The sequence below is a fragment of the Artemia sp. Qi Xiang Cuo genome, chromosome 17 (genome assembly GCF_049724085.1).
Source record: "Artemia sp. Qi Xiang Cuo chromosome 17, ASM4972408v1, whole genome shotgun sequence".
Lineage (NCBI taxonomy): Eukaryota > Metazoa > Arthropoda > Branchiopoda > Anostraca > Artemiidae > Artemia > Artemia sp. Qi Xiang Cuo.
Window position 1 is genome coordinate 16594242 of NC_142810.1, and position 25275 is coordinate 16619516.

Consider the following 25275-nt stretch of genomic DNA (forward strand, 5'->3'; position numbering starts at 1 on the left):
AGCTGAAAAGAAGGGTAAATAGTGGTGTTTAATTTCTTTCTATGAAAAGTAACCTTTTGCCCGTATTTGTAACTAAATTTGGCAATCCAAACACGTGTTTAATGCCACTGTTACCCAGGGGCGTATACAGGATCTGTATTCAAAGGGAAGGGGGTGTTTTTTAGGGGGGGGACGAAAAAGTTGAAAAACATCAAAAACCTGCATATATGCATTTTTATTACGTTTTTACAAGTCAGACCCCACCCCTGGATACGGTCTTACTGTTAATACACACACGCTTTAGGAATTACGCAATGAGTTTAAGGGCATCCAAACACATCAGTAGCCTAAATCACATCCAGACGGGGAAATATTGGGGGACCTCGAATCCAGGGCTCCCCCCTAAATCTTGCATTTTCCCAAAAATATGATTTCTAGTTCAAATCATCAAGTAAAATCTGCTTCATTTTACAACTGCACCCCCCCCCCACACCAAAAAAGTGTCTTTGTACATGCCTGCTTCCAAGGAAATAAGTTGAGTTTTTGGATTCTCTTATTTCCAGACACAAACTTATTTAAACAGTGCTTAAACCTTATATAAGCTATATGTATTTCCTTCAGCAACATTGTTTTAAATAGCGAAATATCTTTAACTGACAACGTTTCAAAATTAGTTCGGTAAACCACCACAGGATTGCTATTTTTTTCTTTTTTTTAAGACTGGAACATAGCCGTATCAAGTTACAAATATTTTTACTCGCATTAGCAATATATACCACTGCAAATGGGATAAGGAATAATTAGCCTACCCCTTCCTCCTACAAAAAAAACATAGCTTCATCGCATATGAATATGTTACCGTGAATGTCCGATATTGGTGAATGTCGGATATTGGTGAATGTCGGATTTCACCGGTGAATGTCCAAATTCCGAAATACCTTTTTTTCTCCTCGGATTTAGTCAGCGTTCAGCGTTGCCAGTCAACTTTTTCAGTTTAATGCACGGTTTGATGATGACAGGTCGGGTTAGTTTATCTTAGGTTTTTAACCCATTCCCCTTCCTCCTACAGAAAATATAGCTTCATCCAACCAAATTGAAAAGCAGCGCTCTAGCATTTTAGCATTTCAGACCCCACCCCACCGTATATTCTGGCTATGTGTACTCATGAGCCAAACCCTTTGTAAAAAGAAACTGGTTCTCTTATTTGATTTAATCATTCGGTTAAAATCATTATTTAACTTTATCTATTTGGTTAAATATTCAGTTAAATGGAATAGTTCCAAAAAGCATTTACGAGGCAATAGCAAGTATGCTAAGAATGTAAACGTAGACTACAGTAACACAAATTATCATCCTAGTTGCTTTGCTAATATACAAGCGGGATTTGGCTGCATCCAATTAACATAACAACCATGCATAACAATTAACAACCATGCCTTCTAAACTCTACCCACTTGAGGCTATATTACCATCATAACGTCTCGGAGGGAAAACCAGAAGTAGTAATGCCCAGTTTTATCCAAAAGTCGTATCTGACAATATTCCTTTTTTTTTTTTATTATGAGCTATCGGAGGGAAAACCAGAAGTAGTAATGCCCAGTTTTATCCAAACGTCGTATCTGACAATATTCCATTTTTTTTATTATGAGCTATCGGAGGGAAAACCAGAAGTAGTAATGCCCAGATTTATCAAAACGGCGTATCTGACAATATTCCATTTTTTTTACTATGAGCTATCGGAGGGAAAACCAGAAGTAGTAATGCCCAGTTTTATCCAAACGTCGTATCTAACAATATTCCATTTTTTTTTATTATGAGCTATCGGAGGGAAAACCAGAAGTAGTAATGCCCAGTTTTATCCAAACGTCGTATCTGACAATATTCCATTTTCTTTATTATGAGCTATCGGAGGGAAAACCAGAAGTAGTAATGCCCAGTTTTATCCAAACGTCGTATCTGACAATATTCCATTTTTTTATTATGAGCTATCGGAGGGAAAACCAGAAGTAGCAATACCCAGTTTTATCCAAACGTCGTATCTAACAATATTCCATTTTCTTTATTATGAGCTATCGGAGGGAAAACCAGAAGTATTAATGCCCAGTTTTATCCAAACGTCGTATATAAAAATATTCCATTTTTTTTATTATGAGCTATCGGAGGGAAAACCAGAAGTAGCAATACCCAGTTTTATCCAAACGTCGTATCTAACAATATTCCATTTTTTTTTTATTATGAGCTATCGGAGGGAAAACCAGAAGTAGTAATGCACAGCTTTATCTAAACGGCGTATCTGACAATATTCAATTTTTTTTTTATTATGAGCTATCGGAGGGAAAACCAGAAGTAGTAATGCCCAGCTTTATCTAAACGGCGTATCTGACAATATTGTAATTTTTTTATTATGAGCTAGCGTTTAAATAGTAGGCTATGTGTATCTTCCTTTTCCTTACAGGCCATGGAACCTTAGTGGAGATCAGTGCTTTGTATTTGCTGTCTGATTTAAGTTTTTTTCATGTTTATTATGTTACCGTAAATGTCCGAAATTGCTGAATGTCGACATTCACCGGTGAATGACCAAAAGACATTTTTTTTCTGCTTGGATTTAGTCAGTGTTGCCAGTTACCTTTCTCAGTTTAAGGCAAGGTTTGAAGATAACAGGTTGGGTTAGGTTAGCTTAGGTTTTTAACCCATTTCTGATATTTATAACCAAATTTAACTTAAGCTAAACTAACATAACCTAACTTTAGCTTTCACCATCATAGCTTGCAAAGGACTGAAAAAGCTGACTCACAAAGCTAATTGAATCCAAGCAGAGAAAAAGCAATTTAGGACATTCACCGGTGAATATCGACATTAACCAGATTTCGGACATTCACGGTAACGAATAATCTTATCTATCTTACATTTTTGAGCATACCGTACAACTCTTAGAAAAGATTTAAAATTGGCTTTTTATTTCTAGGAGCTATACTCAGGGCATAAGAATACAGAATTTAACTATAAATATAGCCCCCTCCCCAAGAAACTGAAAAAAAAACAGAAACCTTCCTCTTCTTGAAAGATCTTAAGCCGAACTGGCCAGCCCTGACAAAAATAAACAACAGAGAGAAAAAACTCAAAGAAAAACAAAACAACAAACGAGACTGCGGCTAGAGGAGAGAAAAGACTAAAAATGTAAAACAACGCGGGTATTTCGCCTGTATCAAAACAAGGTGTCTTCAGCACGAGAGAAACAAAAGAAGAACAAGATAAAAAACCAAACTAGAATTAAAAACAGATAAAACCACCATAAAAAATATACAATTGGCGCAAACCAATCCGCGTAGGATAATCAACTAGGCCTATTCTTACGTGGATTCGTTTGCGCCAATTGTATGTTTTTTGTGGTGGTTGTATTTGTTTTTGAATTTTAGTTTGTTTTTTTTTAATTTTAGAATAGGTAACATAATTGGTTAAAAGACGTTAAACAATTTCCACAAAAAGGGGACTGAAGCCCGATTCAGAAGTCTCTAATTTCAAGTAGCCAATACAAAAAAAGAAAATATTTTCCTTACCTTTGGCCATTTTGAGTTTAGTTCTTTGGCTTTCGTCGCATCTTGCAGCGCTTGAGAAAATAATCCGAGTTTAATGAGGGCTGCACTTCGGTTAGAATATAGAATATGATTGGTGGGATCAAGTATAATGGCCTCTCCGTAAAGAGCAACAGCTTTCTCAAACTCACCATTTTGGCATGCTTGATTGCTCAATTTAACTTTTTCTAAAAATAATCCTTTTTTCTGTTCACTCAACTCAGTTTCATTCTCCACTTCCACCTACAAATAAATAGCTAATTGGTGATAATTATTGACAATTGAGAAACTTAACATAAAACAATGGAGAAAATTAGTAAATTCAACGAAGCCGGTAGTGAATATGATAAAGCTGGCAAGAATCAAGAGAACTTTTTCTAAAAATAATCCTTTTTTCTGTTTTTTAATTGGTACTAATTGGTAATAATTATTGGTAATTGGTAATTAATGGAAAATAATTGGTAATAAAACATTTGAGAAACTTAGTAAATTCAACGAAGCCGGTAGTGAATATGATAAAGCTGGCAAGAATCAAGAGCACAAAGCACAATCATATAGACCACAATACATCCAAGATCACACAGTTTTTCAACAATGAATATACAAAAAATAAAAATATCCACAAAAGTAGGAAACTTAAAATGAATTTTTTTATTGTTTTATCACTCACTGAAAGCCAACTATTTCAACCGAACGTGCCTTTTAAGCATTAGGTTTCAGCTTTAATCTTGATCTTGAAGATACATATTTTAGGATTTACCCCTGCATGGTAAAAAAAAAAAACGTACTTTCACGTTGGCAGAGCTGTTTCACGTTCATTCAGCGTACTGTCTAGTTGCTAGATTAGCGTGAAAAAACGCCGTTTTAGAAAATAAGCGTAAATTAACATCAAGGCCGTATCCAGGGGGGAGGGGGGGTACCCGGTTTGAACCCCGCCCCCCGAACTTTGTGACCGACTCGAAAATAAGTGGAAAATTAGTAAAACCTAGGTAAAAATCAGTAAAATTAGTCGAAAACTGAGTCAAAAATTAGTACCCCCCCCCCCAAAAAAAAAGTCAAAAATTAGTAAAATCCCCCCCTGAACAAAAATCCTGGATACGGCCCTGATTAACATTGAGATACTACTTCTGCCGCACAGTTACATTCCTTCGAATATATAGTTACACTTGTCAAGGGTTCTGGGAGGAGCTAATCAATTATCATTTAAAATCATTTTTACTGATGCTAGCCCAGTGGACTGATGAATGAAATCAGCTGCTGCCCAGGGGTGCAATCTCGTCAAAATCCAGGGGGAGGGGAAGGCCAAAGTTGGAGCCGATTGTCCCAAGTAAAGTGAAAATGACCAAGTTAAAAATGAACAATGAGCCATAATGTACCATAAAGGCAAAGGCATACTAAAGAAAACAACTGTATTTGTGGATGTTTGAATTATGTAGCCCTATCTTAGTTTTGGCAAGATTTTTGAAGATGCTAAATCCCAGCTGGGGTCGGGGCAATTGCCCCCTTGCCCCATAGCAAATTACACCCCTGCTGCTGCCAGGGAATGGTATCAATTTTACATTGCCAATTTAACTACAATCTAACTTGCACGGCATTATATAGATAAATAAATAAATAAACGGAAACATGATAATTTGATTAATAGAAACATGGCGCATATTACGAAGTAGGAATTTCATTGTTTTAGTGTTTTTTTTTTTGTTTTTTTTTTGTCTTGTATATGAACAAAATCAAACTTTAGTTCAAAGAGCAAGGGGAGGGGGACATTGTTCCTAGGAAGAAAAATGTATTTCAAACAGCGTTTTTCGTTATTTTTTATTGCAACACTTCTGAAAATTATTGCAGGACTTTAACTTTTCGAGTTTTTTTCGTTATCAGTGCATTTTAAAAAATGAATGAACTTAGTTCCCTAGTCTAATATGTTCATAATTTTCGTCATTGTTTTCTTCCTTTTAACAAGTTATAGGAATTTGAATAAGAATTATTTAAATTATATAAGTAAATAAACAAAAGGTATATTTTATTGCTTTACCCATCTCAGTGTCCCGATGAATTCCCAGCTAGATGTGGCAGCATTCAGTGTATGTGAACTGTCTATTCAATGAAAATAAAAAATCAAGATTTTTTAACTGAAAGTAAGGTGCGGAATTAAAACTTAAAACGAACAGAAATTATTCCGTATATGAAAGGGGCTGTCCCCTCCTCAACGCCTCGCTCTTTATGCTGAAGTTTGACTTTCTCACAACTCTTATTTTTGTTAAACAATAAAAAACTTTAGCGTAAAGAGCGAAGCGTTGAGGAGGGGACAGCCCCTTTCATATACGGAATAATTTCTGTTCGTTTTAAGTTTTAACGTCGCTCCTTACTTCTCGTTTAAAGGACCTTTTTTTATTTAATTTCTGAACGTTTTCCAATTAATGCAGCTTTCATTTTGGCTCCCCGTACATGAATAATCAGAATGAAATTCCATATTAATTTTACTTGTTTTGGCTAAATGGCTTTCTCGAAATTTTGTTCTAACGTAACTTACGAATTAACTTACGTAACGAACTTCTATATTTGTATATTTTTATTACGTATATTAGGTAGTTTACCCCTAGTCAATACCTAGCTCTTTACGCTAATTTCGAATTTTTTTTCGACTCACAAACCCCTGAATCACAAAGGCCGGTTAATTAGAATAGATAGCTCTTTTGAAAGTTCTAAAAAAACTTCAGCGTAAAGGGCGAGGTATTGACTGGGCGGCGAACCCCCTCATATACGTAATAATTTTTGTTCGTATTAAGTTTTAATGTTGCTCCTTACTTTCAGTTGAAAAAACTTGTTTTTTTTTTTAATTTAATTCCTGATAGTTTTTTAAATAATGCTGGGAAATCTGGCACCCTCTTCATAAAAATGCCCCTTCCCCCGAGGACACATCCTCTATGAAAAGATCCTACCCCGTAACCTCCTCCTCCGACCCCCCCCCACCAGAAAAAAATCCCAACTGAAACGTCTGTATACTTCCAATTAACCAATAAGTTATGTAGGCTAAACAATGGACAAAGTTCATAACTTGCATCCCTTCCCCTGGGAACTGTGGGGGATTAAGTCATCCTCAAAGACATATTTATTAGATTTTCGACTATGGTATGCTGAACAAAACGGCTATCTCAAAATTTTGATTGGGTGACTTCGGAAAAAAATGAGCGTGGGAGGGGGCCAATTTGCCCTCTAATTTATTTGGTCACTTAAAAAGGGCACTAGAACTTTTAATTTCCGTTCAAATGAGCACTCTTACGATATTCTAGGTCTACTGGATCGATACGATCACCCCTGGAAAAAAAAAATATATATAGGCCTATAAAAAAGACGCATCCGTGATCTTTCTTCTGACAAAAAATACAAAATTCCACATTTTGCAGATAGGAGCTTGAAACTTCTATAGTAGGGTTCTCTGATACGCTGAGTCTAATGGTGGAGTTTTTATTGAAGGTGTATGACTTTTAGGGCTTTTTTTCTCTTTTTTCGAAAATAAGGCAAATTTTCTCAGACGCGTAACTTTTGATTGGTAAAACTAAACTTAATGAAACTAATATATTTGAAATCAAAATAAAAATCTGTTTCTAATGATGTATCTATTGGTGAGAGAGAAATTTCGGTTTTTAAAGTTTTGGTTACTATTGAGCCGGGTCCTTACTTGCAGTTCGTTGCCACGAACTGTTTGATCACAAACCCTTTTTTTGTGAACTGGAGGCATCGTTTATAATTTAACTAGATATGGTTACATGCATATGTAGATTCTGTTAAACCCTTTGTTCTTCTCTTTCCAAGTCCACATTCACCCCCTGACACTATTAAAGAACGGCTACGGTCTTGAGCTGTACCATACCTACACATCGGAGGTTACAAAATTGAAATCCCCAGGATATTTTCCTTTTATTCGATTCGGCATTATCCCCATTTTCCTGAAATTGGAAAAGGGTACTTATCTGTTAGCCACTACAAACTTGAGAATTTGGATCAACAAAATCAGATAATAACCGGTTTATTGTTGTTTGTATACGGAGACAATTAGCTTCGGCTCAGTGGAAAACTACATTGTAGCTATATTTTAATAAATATTTAGTTGGTATTTTGGTTAGGTTATATTTTGCATGCAGCCCCGCTATGCTTAACCCCGAACCCCCCTAATATGCAAATATGCAGCCCAAATTATATATATCCCATCTATCTCTCAAGCGTTTCAGTTGTCTCAACCCCGTACCTGTAGATCTAAATTCTCGACTGTGCACTGGCTAACAAATAAGTAATTGTAATACAACTGATCGTTCGAAAGTTCGGTGAATTTTCCGATTAACGTAATACTGAGATAGCTAAGAAATAGACATACACCTAGAATCAGAATTTTATTCTGAATCCAAATATAACATTCATTTGCGTTGGAGATAATTGTTACCCCCCACCCCATAATATGCAAGTATATACCCTGAACTGTATATAGGCCTATGCAATAAATTTTCCATTATTTAGACAAACAATTAAATCAACTTAAAGTAAGAGTGACTTACAGAAAATTAACTGCATATATACAATTCTGCGTAAATATTTGCACATTAGAGGGTGGGGGGGGGTTGTTGAAGTTCATTTTAAGACATAAATGAATATTATATTTGTATTCAGGGTAAAATTATGATTTTAAAGATAGGCCTATGTCTATTCCTTAGACATAGGGGGAGGGCAACCTAACCCCCCCCCCCTAACGTGCAAATACATAGCCCAAATTATATAACTCCAATGTTTTCTGTTACCCACTACTTGTTTTCCACTAAATGTAAGCTAATTGTTTCTTAATACAAAACCGGTTTGTTCTTGAGCTTTACATAGCGTAAACCTGAGCGTTGGCGGTATAGTACATAAGTAGGCCTACCGAAGTTTTTCTGACAAGAAATACGGCACACCCCTACCTCTCCCCCCCAAAAAAAGGAAAACAAAGGTAATTATGCATTATATATAACACAGGGCTATACACGAAAGAAGTCAAGTTTGGTTAACGCTAATGAAATGAAATAAAATAGGATGAATCTATAACAGTTTAAAAATAAACGTGGGCTAAATATTTGCACATTAGGGGGGTGGGGGTAAGGCATAGTATATATTAAATACGTAACCTAACTTAACCTAGGTACTCCCCCCCCCTAAACCGCAAAAAAACAACAGTTTAAATATTGCAAACGCAATAAGTAATCACGCTTTGCAATCCATTTATGTCTTGCAAATACCAGTTTGACGGGTTTCCATTTGTATTTCCTTTTACAGTCTATAGCGCTGTGTTATATATAATACATGAGTACCAAAACAAATAATAATTACCCCGAACTTTTCAAAGAAAATAATTTTATTGAAACTCACCTCGAACAAATGAAACTTGGATTCCCCCTGCGTTTCAAGAACTCCTTGTTTTTCAAACGACATTGTTTAACGTCTTCACTTTCATTTCACAGAGAAACACTTAAGCACGTGGGTATCCATTCAAAAACACTTTTTAGATTCTAAGTGGCCTTTTGTGACAGCCGGGTAGATACTAAATCTCACACTAACTGGTCGGCAGGATATTAACATGTCACCAAGTCAAATTTAACCAAGAGGATGTACCTTCCGCGGCGTTACAATTGACACCGATAGGTAACAAACACTGCCGCCACTTATTGGTTATGACAGTTCAGAATTTCAATTTCAAATTGTCACGTACGGTCTTAGCACAACAAAAAAGCGAGTTGCAAAAAGAAAAAGAGCTTAAAATAAGAACAAGTGATGCACTAGTTTTCGCAGGATAAAGCAAGGGAAGATGCATAATATGAGAGTTAATAATGCACGTGGCACTTAGTAGTTGGGACAATTCATCCGTTTAGTTTCTGAAGGATGTCCCTTACGATCGAGTTCGCGTTCGCTGGAGAAATAACTGTTGTACTTCAAGGCTTAATTGTGCAATTGTCTCAATATTGAATCCACAAACTTGGGTTAAACCTGGAAAAAACAATCTGATATTCAATTTCTGAAACTAGTTACATACAGTCACAACACTTTAAATAAATGTCAGTTATGCAAAATTATTCCCTTGAGAAACAGGCGAGGCATTTTAAAGGTTTTCTTGTGTAAATCTCATAATTAGAATAAAAGCTGACACATTAGGTTAGATAATCCAACATTCCGATTCCCGAAGAACGTAACATATCACCAAACGGTTTACTCAGTTTTATTTACATACCAATTTCAAAACTAAACACACACACTAGATCAGTACACTCCAAAATTCAACTTCCCCGAGATTTTCACTCACAGTTAAAGGTTATCAAAGTAAAAACAAATTTCGACTTCAAAAAGAAGTGATCGCTTCTAGGCTTAGTTTCGCACCAGTCTCAGAACTGAATACACAAACTTGGGGTAGACTTTGTCGGGTCTACTAAAGGTACAAGTTAGAATACCCGTATCAAGTCTGACACAAGCTTGTCGAATTTTTGAGGCAATTATAGTCTGCGATGTTTGACTTAATCAATTTCTTCTGGCGTAATTCACGAAGGGCAAGAATACGAGGCTCACTATCACGGTAAAGAGTGATTAGTCAAGGTAAGGCACAACGAGTTTGGCGAGATTTCTTACCGATAAAATCACAGGTGCTGAACGGAGATGAAGTGTTGTGGTAAGTTGGCCTACCAGCCCCCCTGGTAGCTGGTAAGTCTCTGAATTATTATCTGAAGAGTTGTATCAAAGATGTAAAGAACAAATACAGGATGTTTTGGTGAACTTTTCGATAAATGAGATAGCTAAGAAATAGACATACCTTAAGAGTCAGAATTTAGTTCTTAATCCAAATATAAGGTTCATTTGCGTCAGAAATTAACTTTACCCCCATCCCCCTTTTCTTCAAATAAATATATGAGCTGTATGTGCGTACTGAATTCTCAATTAGTCACTCTTTTCTTCAAATCAATTTAACAGTTGGTCAAAATAATAGAAAATTCATTGCATATATACAATTCAGGGTATATAGTTTCAGATTAGGGACAGGGTAAAACTCATTTACATGAAATTAAATTTAACTAACAAATATTATTTTACTACTAAGCAAACATTGAAACAGGCTTTTGGTTTTGGATTAGGTAACTGTTCAAATTCACTTCTTTTTTTTAATCTAGATTTTGTGTCCACTTGCTTTAAAATTTACGAATTTCGGACTAAACCATGAAAAAAACATCAAGAAATAATCAAGAAATTCAAGATTAGGTTTTATTAAACCTTCGGGTCGATTTCAGTACCATTGTTCAAGTGTATCTTAATATAGAATTTAAGCTTGTTCAACTCATTGGGCAATCCTACCTCCATCTCCTGCCGAAGCATGTCAAAATTTGCCCTAATCGTGCTTTGGTATATTAAGCGGTTCTTATTCACTCAATTTTCAGAAAAATTTTAAAATTTCTGTTTCCAGCGAACTCCTAAGGATAAGGGAATCTGATCATGGGTCAGAACAATGGGAATTCCAGGGAAAGGTTTTAGGGACAAGTGCCCCCCAGAAGGTCGAAGGATGTACCACTTATTGGAGGGGGAGGGGCGAAAACAACAACGAAAGAAACTGATTTCCGTTGGTGCCCCCCCCCCAAATATTAATTCGGTGTCTGCCCCTGAAACAGACGCGCTTATGATCTAAATAACTCAAACTTTCCAGTTAATTAATTAAATAATTAATTAACACCCATTAATTAATTAATATTTAATTAACATTAACATTAATAATTAATTAATTAACATAATTAAAAGTCAATTAATTAATTAATTGTAACAGTTATTTTCGAGGGAAGAATCCGCTGTAAAAACACTCCTTGAAAACCCACAAAGAGATGGTGCAATAAATTTAGAAGTGACCTCTTATAACTTATGAAACAAGGAAACCACTTAAAATAATACAAGAGACTGATCCAAAAGCATGCTTGGGAATTGGAAGCAACACGACCTAAAAGAACGTCCAGGACATAAGTCAAGTCAAATTAAAGCGAAAAGCATCTATGTAAGAAACCATCACATTTATAAGCTATTGTGTAGTAAATTACAAAATGGTGCCCTGCAGTGAAGCAGTGAAGTGGTGCCATGAAAAGGGTGTAGTTTTGCACGAATCAGAAATTTTTTTGATCTTAGCTTAAATATTTTTGGTGAAACCATACCTCTACTCCCTCAACCTCACAGTAAGGTCTTTGTGAAATGCTACCTCTAAGGGCAAATCACCGGGGTTAATGAAAGAGATTAGACTAGCCAATGAATTAATTATAATTCATTGTTTAGGAAAGGCATTACTTATTTTGTTTTTTCATTGTTATTATTTATTATAAAGTTATTATAACTATTACTTAATAGAAATTATTTGCAATGTGTATTATTAATGCCTATTATAAATTGTCCCTCATTTATAAAGTTGTTACTTACATTTGTTTTTTTTTATAGGAGGGGGGGGGCACATTCCAGAAATTCCAAATTTGGAAGCGGGGATTTTTCAAGCAGGGGACTTTTTCAAAGAGATACATTCGAGGGGGGATGAGGAATAATTTAAATATATTGCAAAACTAAGCTATTTATATTATAATATACAAAAAAATCAGGTGAGCCGCAAAAATTCGACATTTCCAAAAGGGGAGCATGAAACCGATGCCCTCTTTCATATATACTGATAGCCACGGCCTATGACACATTTATTGCACAAATGTGCATATTTGATTTTTATTTCACCTGAGCAGCACAAACAGCTGCTCAGTTGAGCTGCTCTGGACACCCGAGTTCTACAATTGTCGTGAAATACCTCCAAATTTAAATATTGGGTTTTTTGCTAGTCGTAAAAACAATGAAAGAGAAAAATTCTCAAGATGATGAAAACAAACAGGACTACGGCCAGTAGAAGGAAAAGACAGACTAAAACGACGCGGATATTTCGCCTGTATAAAACAAGGCGTATCCAACGTTAAGAAGAAAGATGTGATCTAAAATAATCTATGAAACCTAAAATTAAATAAAATCTTAAACTAAGAAATTAAAAACAAACCAATATCTATAACATTAATTAAAACTACTAATTAAAATAATTAAAACTACTGCGATTGAACATCAGAGAATTATTTGTATACAAAATTACGAGAAACAAAAAAGGTACTTGCGTAGAATCTGGTAAGTATGCGAAAAGTGAGGTTTCGTTAATGGTAATGAAATAAAACAAAATAGGATAAAAATATAATAGTTTATAAATTAAAATTGGCTATATATTTGCAACTTAGGGGGGTGGGGGCAAAGCATAGCATATATTAAATACATAACCTAACCTAACCCAACGTAGGTACCTTTTATTCCACCTAAACCCCAAAAAATGAAGTTTAAATATAGTTCCCGGAGTGAGAAACCCTTTGTCTCATATGAAATGCCGGGTATCTTCGCAATACAATTATGGCATACTTACCGGATTCTCCACAAGTACCATACAAAATAATAAAAACAAAGCAATAGCTATGTAGACAATTAATACTACTGCATTTGAGCACTATAGAAGAATTTGTATAGAATTTGCGAATTTGCGAGCTACTTCAATGAGAATTTGTGAATTTGCGAGTTACTTCAATGAGAATTTGCGAATTTGCGAGTTACTTCAGTGAGAATTTGCGAATTTGTCAGTTAATTCAATAAGAATTTTGCGAATTAGCGAGTTACTTCCATGAGAATTTGCGATTTACTTCTATGAGAACATTGAAGCGACTCAGTCGCTTATATTATATTTTATCTTTAGTTCTATTATTTAGTTTCTTCTATATTTAGCGTTGAAGACGCCTTGTTTTGTCCAAGCGAAATATCCGCATCATTCATGCTTATGCCAGCTTTGCCTCTCACTTAGACTGTCTTGGTTTTTTCTCCAATTAATTAAAAAAACTTTTTCCTCAAAATAAGTTTTTAAAAGAAAAGTAAAGAACTCCATTAAACAAAAAATGAGCAAAACTAAAACCAAATAATCTACCAAGCCTGAAACTACCACAAATCAGCATTGATAAATAAATGAAACTCAAAACGAACAGAAATTACAATAATTAACCAAGTCAAACTCAAAACAAGCAGAAATTAACATAAGTTGGGCGCAAAACCCCTATGCCTTCCCAAGGCCAGAACAAAATTTGCACTTTACTGAAAAAATACAAATGAATGTGCATTGTCAGTTTAATATACATATACTGATATTTAGTAATCAAAATATTAATATTATTTGATTTATTAAAGTTATAAAAGTAAAAACATATATCTTTCAAAAACATTTATTTTTTTGCGAATGGCATTCGCAAAAAAATCTGTTTACTTTCTTTGATAGCTTGGATACACTTACGCTATTTGGATTTGGTTAAATTTTTAGAGCAGAAGTAGCCCCGAACGTTTGAACATAATACCCTCAGTCGTTCCTGGGATACTGCTGAGATGCCTTATTGGGAATTAGCATTATCACAGTGCATGTTGATTTAATCTTAAGTCAACATTTAGCTTTAAACATATAAAAATTGGATTTGAGGAAGACTAAAATCTATTCTATAAATCATATACAACAACTTTCTATATAAACCTTATATGCCCCCAGGGCATAACTTACAACCCTTGCACTGAAAGCTCTGAGGGGGTTATCATCCTAAAAGACCTAATTTCCAGAACTTTCAACTACGTTAAACAAAATTGATATCTCAAAATTTTGATTGGATGTGTTTGGAAAAATAGTCGCTATCCAATCACTTTCAACTATTATAAAAGGCACTAGCCCTTTCAATTTCCAATTGAATGAGCCCTTTGGATGTTTCTACGACAACGCTTTCAATAAAAACTTTATATGCCCCCAGGGCATAACTTACAACCCTTGCCCTGAGGATTGCGGGGGGAAGGGGTTGTCATCCTTAAAGACCTAATTTCAAAAACTTTTAACTACGTTGAATAAAATGGCTATCTAAAAATTTTGATTGGATGTGTTTTGGGAAAAAGTTGGGCGAGAGACGGGGGCTAGTTGCCCTCAAATCACTTTTGACTATTAAAAATGGTACTAGTCCTTTGAATTTCAAATCGAATGAGCCCTTTTCAAGTTTCTACGACAAAGATTTCAATAAAAACCTTATATGCCCCCAGGACGTAACTTATAATCCTTGCCCTGAGGGTTGTGGGTGAGTGTCCTCCTTAAAAATATGTTTTATATCTGGAAATCAACTACCCTGAACAAAATGACTATCTCAAAATTTTTATTGGATGTGTTTGGGGGAATAATGGGTGGGGGGGCTAGTTGCCCTCCAATCACTTTCGACTATTAAAAAGGGCACTAGCCCTTTGAATTTCCAGTCGAGTGAGCTTTTACTGAAGTTTCTACGACAACGCATTCTTTAAAAACCTTATATACCCCCAGGGCATAACTTAAAATCCTTGCCCTGAGGGATGTGTGGGACTTTCCTCCTCAAAAATATATTGTCTATCTGGAAATCAAGTACGCTGAACAAAATGGCTATCTCAAAATTTTTCTTGGATGTGTTTGGGGGAATGAAGGGCGTCAGGGGGGGGGGGGCTAATTGCACTCAAATGACCCTGTTTTGAAGTTTCTACGACAACGCCTTCTATATAAACCTCATATGCCCCCAGGGCATAACTTAAAACCCTTGCCCTGAGGGTTGTGGGGGAGTGTCTTCCTCAAAAACATGTTTTCTATCTAGAAATCAACTACGCTGAACAAAATGACTATCTCAAAATTTTGATTGGATGTGTTTGGGAGAATGATGGGCGCGGGGGGGGCTAGTTGCCCTCCAATCACTTTCGACTATTAAAACGGGCACTAGCCGTTTGAATTTACAAACGAATGAGCCTTTTTTGAAGTTTCTACGACAATGCCTTCTATAAAAACCTTATATGCCCCCAGGACAAAACTTAAAACCCTTGCCCCGAGGGTTGTGGGGGAGTGTCCCCCTCAAAAAGATATTTTCTATCTGGAATTCAACTACGCTGAACAAAATGGCTATCTCAAAATTTTGATTGGATGTGTTTGTGGGAATGATGGGCGTGGGGTGGGGCTAGTTGCCCTCCAATCACTTTCGACTATTAAAACGGGCACTAGCCGTTTGAATTTCCAAACGAATGAGCCTTTTTTGAAGTTTCTACGACAATGCCTTCTATAAAAACCTTATCTGCCCCCAGGACATAACTTAAAACCCTTGCCCCGAGGGTTGTGGGGGAGTGTCCCCCTCAAAAAGATATTTTCTATCTGGAAATCAACTACGCTGAACAAAATGGCTATCTCAAAATTTTGTTTGGATGTGTTTGGGGGAATGATGGGTGTGGGGGGGGGCTAGTTGCCCTCCAATCACTTTCGACTATTAAAACGGGCACTAACCACTCCAATTTCCAATCGAATGAGCCCTTTTCGAAGTTTCTACAACGACTCCTTCGATACGAAGTGCCCGGGTATGGAGAAAAAAAATAACACATTGTGCTCACATCGTTCTTTACTTAGGCAGCGCTAGCGCGCTGCCTATGATTAGCCCTGGCTTTCAACATTTTCATCAAAATCCACCAACTTTGATTTTAATTCAAAAAGTAAATGACTTGGTTTGTTTTTTCCTTCTACTGACCGCAGTCTTTCTTTTGTTTCTTCAGCTTTAGATTTTTTGGTACTTGTTTAGAATCCGATAAACACGCGAAGAGAAACGCATATAAAATGTCAAAGATGCTATTCGAAACCGGGTTTCCACAGACTAGTAAGGTGTTGCTCACTCTGTGGAAACTATTTCAACTTTAGTTTTTTGGGGCTAAAGAGGCAAAAAAAAGGTACCTAGGTTAGGTTACGTAGTTAATATATGCTATGCTTTACCCACCCCCACCCTCCCCCAATGTGCAAATATATAGTCCAAACTTGTCCATAAACTATTATAGCTTCATCCTATTTTGTTTTATTTCACTAGCATTAAGGAAACTTCACACCTCGCGTGTTTATCGGATTCTAAACAAGTACCGATTTTTTTTTTCTTTCTTTGTGTTTGTCATGCTGGCCAGTTCGGTTTTTAGATTTTTCATCTGCTAGCCGTATGCACGTGAATGTGTTTGTTATAACTATTTTAATTTTTTTTATTATTATTATAATTCAGTCACTTTTAATAAAGGGCTTTTGTCTGGATCTCGTCAACAAAACGCAAACAAGGATTCCTTGCTAGTCTAATGATATACAATCAATTGGCATACCCCAGGGCGGACTACCAAAATTTGATTTATATCATCACTGTTATATGCGTTCTTTGAATGTAATTATTTAAAACAACAGAGGCAAATGAGTTACTATAATAGATTTGTGAATTTTGTAGATAGCTGAACAGTGAGTTTTTTTCGCTGCGAGGGTGATCTTATTTCGCTTGGAGAGCTAAAGCCACTTCCAAACTTTTCTTTTAAAGCCGTTTCTGTACTTTTGTAAACGGTTTGCCAATGAAGAAAAAAGCTAGCACAAGAAGCTTTCAAAAGATAAATAACAGTTCGAATAGGAATAAATCGTTTTATAAGACAGTGAAAAAAAAACAAAAAAAAAATATATTAGATATTTCGATCACATGTACTATGATCGTCTTCAGCAGAAATACAGAAAGAAGACTTTATATATATATATATATATATATATATATATATATATATATATATATATATATATATATATATATATATATATATATATATATATATATATATATATATATATATATATATATACCCATATATATACATAGAGATATATATATCTCTCTCCGAACAGTTATTTTATCGTGATGGAAATGCAATGATCTTCGACATTACCAAAAGCTTCCAAAGAAATATTCAGCAGTTCATCACAAAATATACTAATTACTCATCCAAAATTCCATTTTCTTGCTGCAATATTGACTTTTCAAAAGCTTAACATAAACCTACGTACTATACACTACTATGTAGAGCTTGAGTTTACTTGGAAGTGCCTATCTTACGGACAAATTTTGCAGGGTAAGATTAGATGATGTAACGTGAAGTTATGCTAGTGTGAAAGCTTCTACGGTGCAGTGTGAAAGCACCATTACTTAACCGAGTTTATAGTAATTAGTCACGGCCATAAAAATTGCTTCCTATATTGAATTAGTGACATTGACACTTCTTTTTGCTCTTGGGTACTGTTGAATATTGTAGGCTAATCGCACCCTTTTTTTTGCGTGTGCCAAAGATTCATCTTTACGTTCTATTCTAATAAGATGTTTAAATGGGTTGTTTTAGGTCCCACATAAATCAATATGCGGAAGAAGGCGATTTGTTGTACACATTTTATTTGCAGAAAACTTTCAAAAATATTTAGAAAATCGCAAGCATGATGTTCCATAACATAACATAAAGCTATGCAACAAACAATTCTAAGTAGAGCCTGAGTCTACTTGGCACCAGAGTTGCCAGATGGGGTGTATTTTCGCTATTTAGGCACTTTTTGAGGCGGTTACGTACAGAATTTTCAAATTGGCGCATGTTTTTGCGGGAAAAATCGTTCATTCGACGCATTTTTACTAGAACAATGACGCTTTCGGCGTATTTTAATTTTTATGGCGGTACAAATTTTAAACCAGACATCTGGCAACACTGCTCGGCACTGCCTATGTTACAGACAAACTCTGCTCCGTAAGATTGCATTACGTAACGGAAAGCCTTAAGCAATGCTTGTTTTTAAGGTTCTTTGCAGTGTGAAAGAGCCATTACTCAACTCAATTTATACCTGGTCACGGCTATCTAAATTGCTTTCTAAATTGAACTAGTAAGATTGACACTTCTTTTTACTAGTCCGGTAATTTCAAAAATTGTATCCTTTCTTGACTGCACCGAAGATTCGTCTTTACGTTCTATTCTAATAAAATATTTAAATGGTTTGTTTTAATTCCTACATACAGCGACTTACAGAAGAACGCAGTTCGTACTAGCAGACATAAAAAGACCAGGACTACCCTAGAAAATGATTTTAAATACATTTACAGAAGGACGCAGTTCGCACTACGCAGCTAATTTGCGTAAAACGCATGAAATTACTTTGAAATCGCAAGCACGACGTAAAAAGACCGGGACTACCCTAAAAAATGATTTTAAATACATTTACAGAAGGACACAGTTCGTACTACGCAGTTAATTTGCGTAAAACGCATGAAATTACTTTGAAAATCGCAAGCACGACGTAAAAAACCGCAGGAACGATTTAAAAAACCACAAGAACGATGTAAAAACCGCAACTACCATAGAAAATGATTTTAAATACAGTTACAGAAGGACGCAGTTCGTACTACGCAGTTAATTTTTGGAAAACGCACGAAATTACTTTGAAAATCGCAAGAACGACGTAAAAAGACCGGGACTACCCTAAAAAATGATTTTAATTACATTTACAGAAGGACGCAGTTCGTACTACACAGTTAATTTGCGTAAAACGCATGAAATTACTTTGAAAATCGCAAGCACGACGTAAAAAACCCGCAAGAACGATGTAAAAAAACCACAAGAACGATGTAAAAAACCGCAACTACCATAGAAAATGATTTTAAATACATTTACAGAAGGACGCAGTTCGTACTACGCCGTTAATTTTTGGAAAACGCAAGAAATTACTTTGAAAATCGCAAGAACAACGTAAAAAGACCAGAACTACCCTAGAAAATAATTTTAAATACATTTACAAAAAACGCAGTTCGTATTACGCATTTAATGTGTAAAACGCACAAAATTACTTTGAAAGTCATAAGCACGACGTAAAAACACCGCAACAAGCCTAGAAAATGATTTTAAATACATTTACATAAGAACGCAGTTCGTACTAAGCATTTAATTTGTGGAAAACGCCCGAAATTACTTTGAAAATTGCAAGGATGATGTAACCAAAGAATTGCGATCAAACAATTCAATGCGCAACCATCTCAAAAAAGCGCTGAAATGGCGCAAATGCGTTCCATCTGGCCACTCTGGTATGTACTGCCTTTTGACTGCCTCAACAGGCCTAAAAAAAGATTCCATACTGGTGTAATAATATACAATCAGTGGTATACCTGAAGGGCAGATTTGGCCAGACTTGATTTATATCACTGTTTTTATGCGCGTTCTTTTGAATGCAATTATTTGAAAACAACAGAGGAAAAGCAGATGTCATCACGATGATGCACATTTTTCGTCAATAATCTGTTAAAACTGGAAGATACAAAAAAAAACTGGTAAACACTACCTATTAATTCCCACGTAAATAATAAGAGTGGTAACAAAAATAGAATATAGCTGCTGTTTTTCACAAAATTATATTGTCTATATAATATAATTATATTATATTATATTGAAAAGCGTTATCATGTAAAGACGTTATAGGAGTCTTTCAGAAGACCCTGATCAAGTTCTGATCCAGTCCAAATTTTTCCTTTTTTTAAGTTTAAGCACCAAGACTCTAGACCTAGACCTTTATAGAGTCACAAAAATATTTCGTAAAAATGCAGATTAATACCATGTGTCGGATACTGATGAACTAATAAATTGTAACAGAGAGGTTACCCACTCTCCTCCACCAGGTGTATACCTCAGACCGACACTGATTCCATTACAAGTGGTATACCTTCCCCACACCGTACCTCTTATATTCATGCATGACACACTTCGTACCACGTCCGACACAATTCCAACATGCATGGTGCGGGTCACCTTTTGTACATGATTTTCAAACAGTGGGCAGCCCCTTGCATCGAACACTAAATTTTTTTAGAAGTCAATTTTACGTTTCGTTTATTTCGGCTCGGTCCAACGGTTCGATTTGAACGCTAAAAATCCTTCTAGAAGCCAATTTGATGGTTCGTTCAAAAAGGTGCTTAAGAATGTTCCCCATACTGACAACTACCTAACCTAGCACCACGGGCATCGTTTGGGGGTGTCAAGGGGGGGCATTGCCCCCCCCCCCAATAATGTGGAGAAAACAATATCATACATCCCATGTCCTTTGAGTATCCAAATGTGGACCCGTCTTGCCCCCAATAAAAATGATTGACATTCGCTCCTGGCTAGCACCAAAAATTATTGACCAAGGTTGATCCCACCCCCTTGAGTATGTAGCTCTTGTAACTTACTTTGGTTAAATCAGTCACATTTCTTTGAACATATCCAGTAGACTAGACACGCATGTGTGGTGAGAGCTTGTACCAGGTGGTGCTAAGCGTGGGGGAAACTCTAGCAAGCGTGGCAAAACGGCATGGCACACATGGCGTTCTGAGATGCACATCAGGTGACGGAAATTGGGCACATCCTTAACAAAGACATTGGCAAAAATGAAGTGAGCAGATTTTTGAGAGTTTTACTATTTTCGGCGATTTAGATCGAAATAGGCGGTAATTGTCAAATATTGTTAATTTAAACAGCGGTTTGACTTGTTAAAAGTGTTAAAGCTGAAAATCGTGCCATTAGAATGGATTTTGTTCTACAAACCGGTGAATTATAAAATGCTGCGTCTATTAGAAAAACACAGTTTTGAGCTATTACAAATAAATAAGAAAAAAAACTTAAGAAGCCCAACTTAAGGCCAATGATTTCTGATAAGAAACTACAATTATTCTGAATAATATGAAGTAAAAATTGGTTTTTAATAATTGGTTTTTAATGTTTCCTTCTCAATAACCCTTAATTTAGGCTCATACCGAATTTTGTATTCTTTATTTGCACTTGTTGCATTCATCGTTCATTATGATTTTTTGCATTCTGCAAGGGTTTGCTTATTTTATTGGTTTACATTATTTTGTTTGCACATGCTTCTCATCAGCTACTACTAATACTACTAATAACTCACTGTAGCACCAAGCCACTTGGGGCCAACAAAGCTGAGCACGCTCTTCCTCCATCCTATTTTATTCACTGCCCCCCCCCCCCTTTACATACTTACAAGAAGTTCTAATCTCCTTTAAACCCTGTCTTAATGACATCTTCCCATTCCATTCGGGGACGCCCTAGACGAATGCCCAAAAAGAACGATCTTTGGTAATCTAAAATCCAATCTGAAATCTGAAATCGATCTTTGGCAATCATCTATAGAACATGTCCTAGCCATCTCAACCTTTCTCTCGTCCCTAGAAAATGGGATATCACCCATTTTTCGTACAGCTTGAAATATGGTCAGTTCTTTCATATTAGCAAATACTACCAATTTGAAAGAACAAAAAAATGTATATAGTCAAAGGCTATATCCAGGCCTATTAAGAGGGGAGAGGGGATGCAGTTGTCACGGTAAATATTATTATATTTGGACGAGTGTTGAATTCGGAACCTAATCGAATTACTCTTTGATCATTGAAAGATTTAGTTCAGAAAAGGAATCTTCCCCAAAATTACCAAAAATAGAATATATTATTGTCACTCACCAACTATGATATTTCATCATTATAAACCACATAAAATCCTTTTTTAAACTGAATATTGATCACTAATATCTCATCCTCGAAATATAAGACAAAAGAAGCTGAGGACTAGTATACACACACAGAAACATAAAAGATCCGTAGCGTGACTGAAACCTATTACGACTCAAATACCTTCAGGTATCTACCGGCCAGCTGAAAACAGTTTTTCAACTTTTATATACCCCCTAAAAATTAAGTTTTGAAAACATTAAGTGCAAAAGCTAGTTTTGAGCAATTGAGAATTAAAGAGAAAAATTTTAAATACAAAAAGCAAGAAAATAGCTATTCCTTTATTGCTATTTCCCCTACTAATAACTGTCAAGTTAACTATCCTCGCATTCAACAGAACTTAATGCAATTAATTGCAATAACGAAATTGAGTAAGTATAATTATTATAAGTGTCATATGTACAACTGCTCAACTGATCGCAATTTGAATTTCAAAATGAATTCCTTGCAAATAATAACAATAATAAAAAATCTTACAATCCCACAGATCCCGGTGGCGTAGAAAAGTCTTTTGACACCCGGAGTCAGAATTTTACCCCTCCCCCCTCTTTTCGGATTTGTTTTTCTTAACTCTTAAACATACAATTAAATAAAACGCAATTAAAATATTTACATTATGGAAACAAAGAAGTGAAAGTAAAAGTAAATTGTGCGTTTTAAAGAACTTGTATATATTAATGTAAATATCTTAATACGTAATAAAGTATAAACCAGATACAATATTCTTAAACGTTGATGTCGTATTAACGTAATTATAATATCAATATTATAATAATCGTGATTATTATATGCGACAGTGATTAGTCAGTTATTAAAGGGTGTGTGTTAGAAAGAAATAGCTAATTCAAGCTACTACCGCTGCGATCCATATTAAAATGAATAGGAGATGGTAATGAAAACTGTTTTGAAAGCAACGTTTCTCGAAGATAACAAACTGACTCAGTAAAGATCAAAACAAAAGAAAAACATCCTTTTTAGATCAATTGATTGTCATCGCTACAAGGAGGGTACCGGGGGCGATCCCCCCCCCCAACCCCCTTCTGTAACTGCTGATAGAATATTTAGCTTTTAAAATAGTTAGCTTTTTCCTGATAGATACCAAGGATTCTCCAAGTGCAAAAGGACCCTGTGATACCAAGCCCGCTTTTTCAGTTTTCCTGCTTAAAAATTAAAATGCTGGACAAAATTTTTACAACTAATAACAACTAACCGCAGCACCAAGCCGCCTGAGGCCAACACAGTTACACACGCTCCTCCTCCATCTCAATCTATTCAAAGCCTCCCAGAAAGTTCCCTTTTCATTTAAATCTTTCTTTATGACATCCTTCCATCCCAACCGCAGAAGACCTGCTTTCCGCTTAGCCCTAGACGGCTGGCCAAAAAGGACAATCTCTGGTAATCCGACATCTTTCATCCGCAGAACACGCCCTAGCCATCTCAGCCTTTCTCTCATTTTAGTCCCAGAAAGCGGGGTTGATCCAAACTAGACGTACAGCCTACTGTTTGAAATATGGTCAGTCAGCCAGGTACCCAGAACATTCCGTAGGCAATTTCTATGGAAAACATCTAGCAAATCTTCATCCGCTTTTCGGAGAGCCCATGCTTCAGAACCATTTATGACCAATGTCATCACTGTAGCTTCCAATATTCTAATCTTGGTTTCAGACTTATCTTCCTATTCTTCCAAACTTTTTTTTAAATGTGAAAAATCCCCCTGAGCCTCAGCTATTCTACTTTTAACATCTTCACTGCTCCCACCGCCTTTACTAAAAATACTACCAAGCTAAGTGAAGTTGCCCACCTGATCAATCTTTTCGTTACCCAACGTCACCTTTTCATCTTTACTTATTTCCTAGCCTTAGCGACTTAGTCTTCTTAACGTTAATTTTCAAACCTATTCTAGCACCCTGAACTCGCAAAACATCTAAAAGTTTAATCATTTTGTTCACAATTTCATTCAAAATTTTTACATTTAGTCAAAATTTTCGATGAACAGTAGTTTCAAACAGTTCGTGATAACGAACTGTAAGTAAGGAGCGACCCGGCTCAATAGTAGCCGAAACTCTAGAAAACGGATTTGATACCAGTAGCTACATCAAAAGAATCGGTTTTTTATGCTGATTTCAAATATATAAGTTTCATCAACTTTAGTAAAAAAAAAAGTAGAGTACGGCATCCTACCGACGGTGCTGATCTCCGTTTCTTGGCCCTTCAGCCAGGAAGTGCAATGGGGGGGAAGTGTTGGGGGCCAACCGTCCTTTGCTTTCATATACCCTTCCTGTTTACCTTCCCCAGATTTCTCCAGGTAAACATTTAAAGCTGGGTCGACCCTGGCTGAGCTTACAGAGTCACGCCACTGACCCCCGTCTCAAACCAAATAATTGGGTATACTAGGATTCGAACCCTCTTCCTCTCGGACAAAGGATCCTAAATCCAGCGCACCAATCCACTCGGCTAGGACGGCTGTAGTCCTACCCACCACACCCCCTAAAAGTCATTGAACCTTAATGAAAAGCACACCATCAGATTGAGTGTATCAGAGAATCCTAGTGAAAAGGTTTCTAGCTTCCATCTGCAAAAATATGTAATTTTGTATTTTTTTTTTCAGAAGAAAGATCACGGATGCGTTTTTTTTCTCTTTTTTTTTCCAGGGGTGATCTTATCGAACCAGTAGTCCTAGACGATCACGAGAGGGCTCATTCAAACGGAAATTAAAAGCTCTAGTGCTCTTTTTAAGTGACCAAAAAAAATGGAGGGCAACTAGGTCCCCTCCCACGCTCATTTTTTCCCAAAGTCACCCGATTAAAATTTTTAGATACCCATTTTGTTCAGCATGGTCGAAAAACCTAATAACTATGTCTTGGAGGCTGACTTCATCCCATACAGTTCTCAGTGAAAGGGTTTGCAGGCTATTAAGTTTGCCTAATGCCCATATTTAGTATTGATCACTAGGAAATAAGCAGATGTTTGCAGGGGGGATTTTGTCTTGTAGTGGGGGTGGGGTGGGGGGTTACGAGGGAGGATCTTTCCATGGCGAAAGTTCATGGGGGAAGGGACATTGCTATGAAGGGGGCGACGGATTTCCCAGCATTATTTAGAAAAACGATCAAAAATTAAATAAAAAACAAGTTTTGTCAACTGAAAGTAAGGAGCAACATCAAACTTAAAAAACAAATATAAATTATTACGTATGTGATTGGGTTCGCTCCCTAGTCAATACCTCGCTCTTTACGCTAAAGTAT

At 36.1% G+C, this 25275-nt stretch overlaps 1 protein-coding gene across 1 annotated transcript in view; it reads right to left on the minus strand.

Annotated features, from left to right (window-relative positions):
* Nucleotides 1-22110, minus strand: part of LOC148941954 (uncharacterized) — a 212188-nt gene extending 190078 nt beyond the window's left edge. The window contains exons 1-3 of the mRNA XM_089103189.1: nucleotides 21986-22110; nucleotides 8943-9557; nucleotides 3537-3794 (exon numbers count right to left, since the gene is read on the minus strand). Of these exons, the coding sequence (XP_088959315.1) occupies nucleotides 3537-3794; nucleotides 8943-9005 (321 nt within the window). The 5' untranslated portion in view covers nucleotides 9006-9557; nucleotides 21986-22110. The remainder of the gene's footprint in view (nucleotides 1-3536; nucleotides 3795-8942; nucleotides 9558-21985) is intronic.
* Between the last annotated feature and the right edge of the window lie 3165 nt (nucleotides 22111-25275).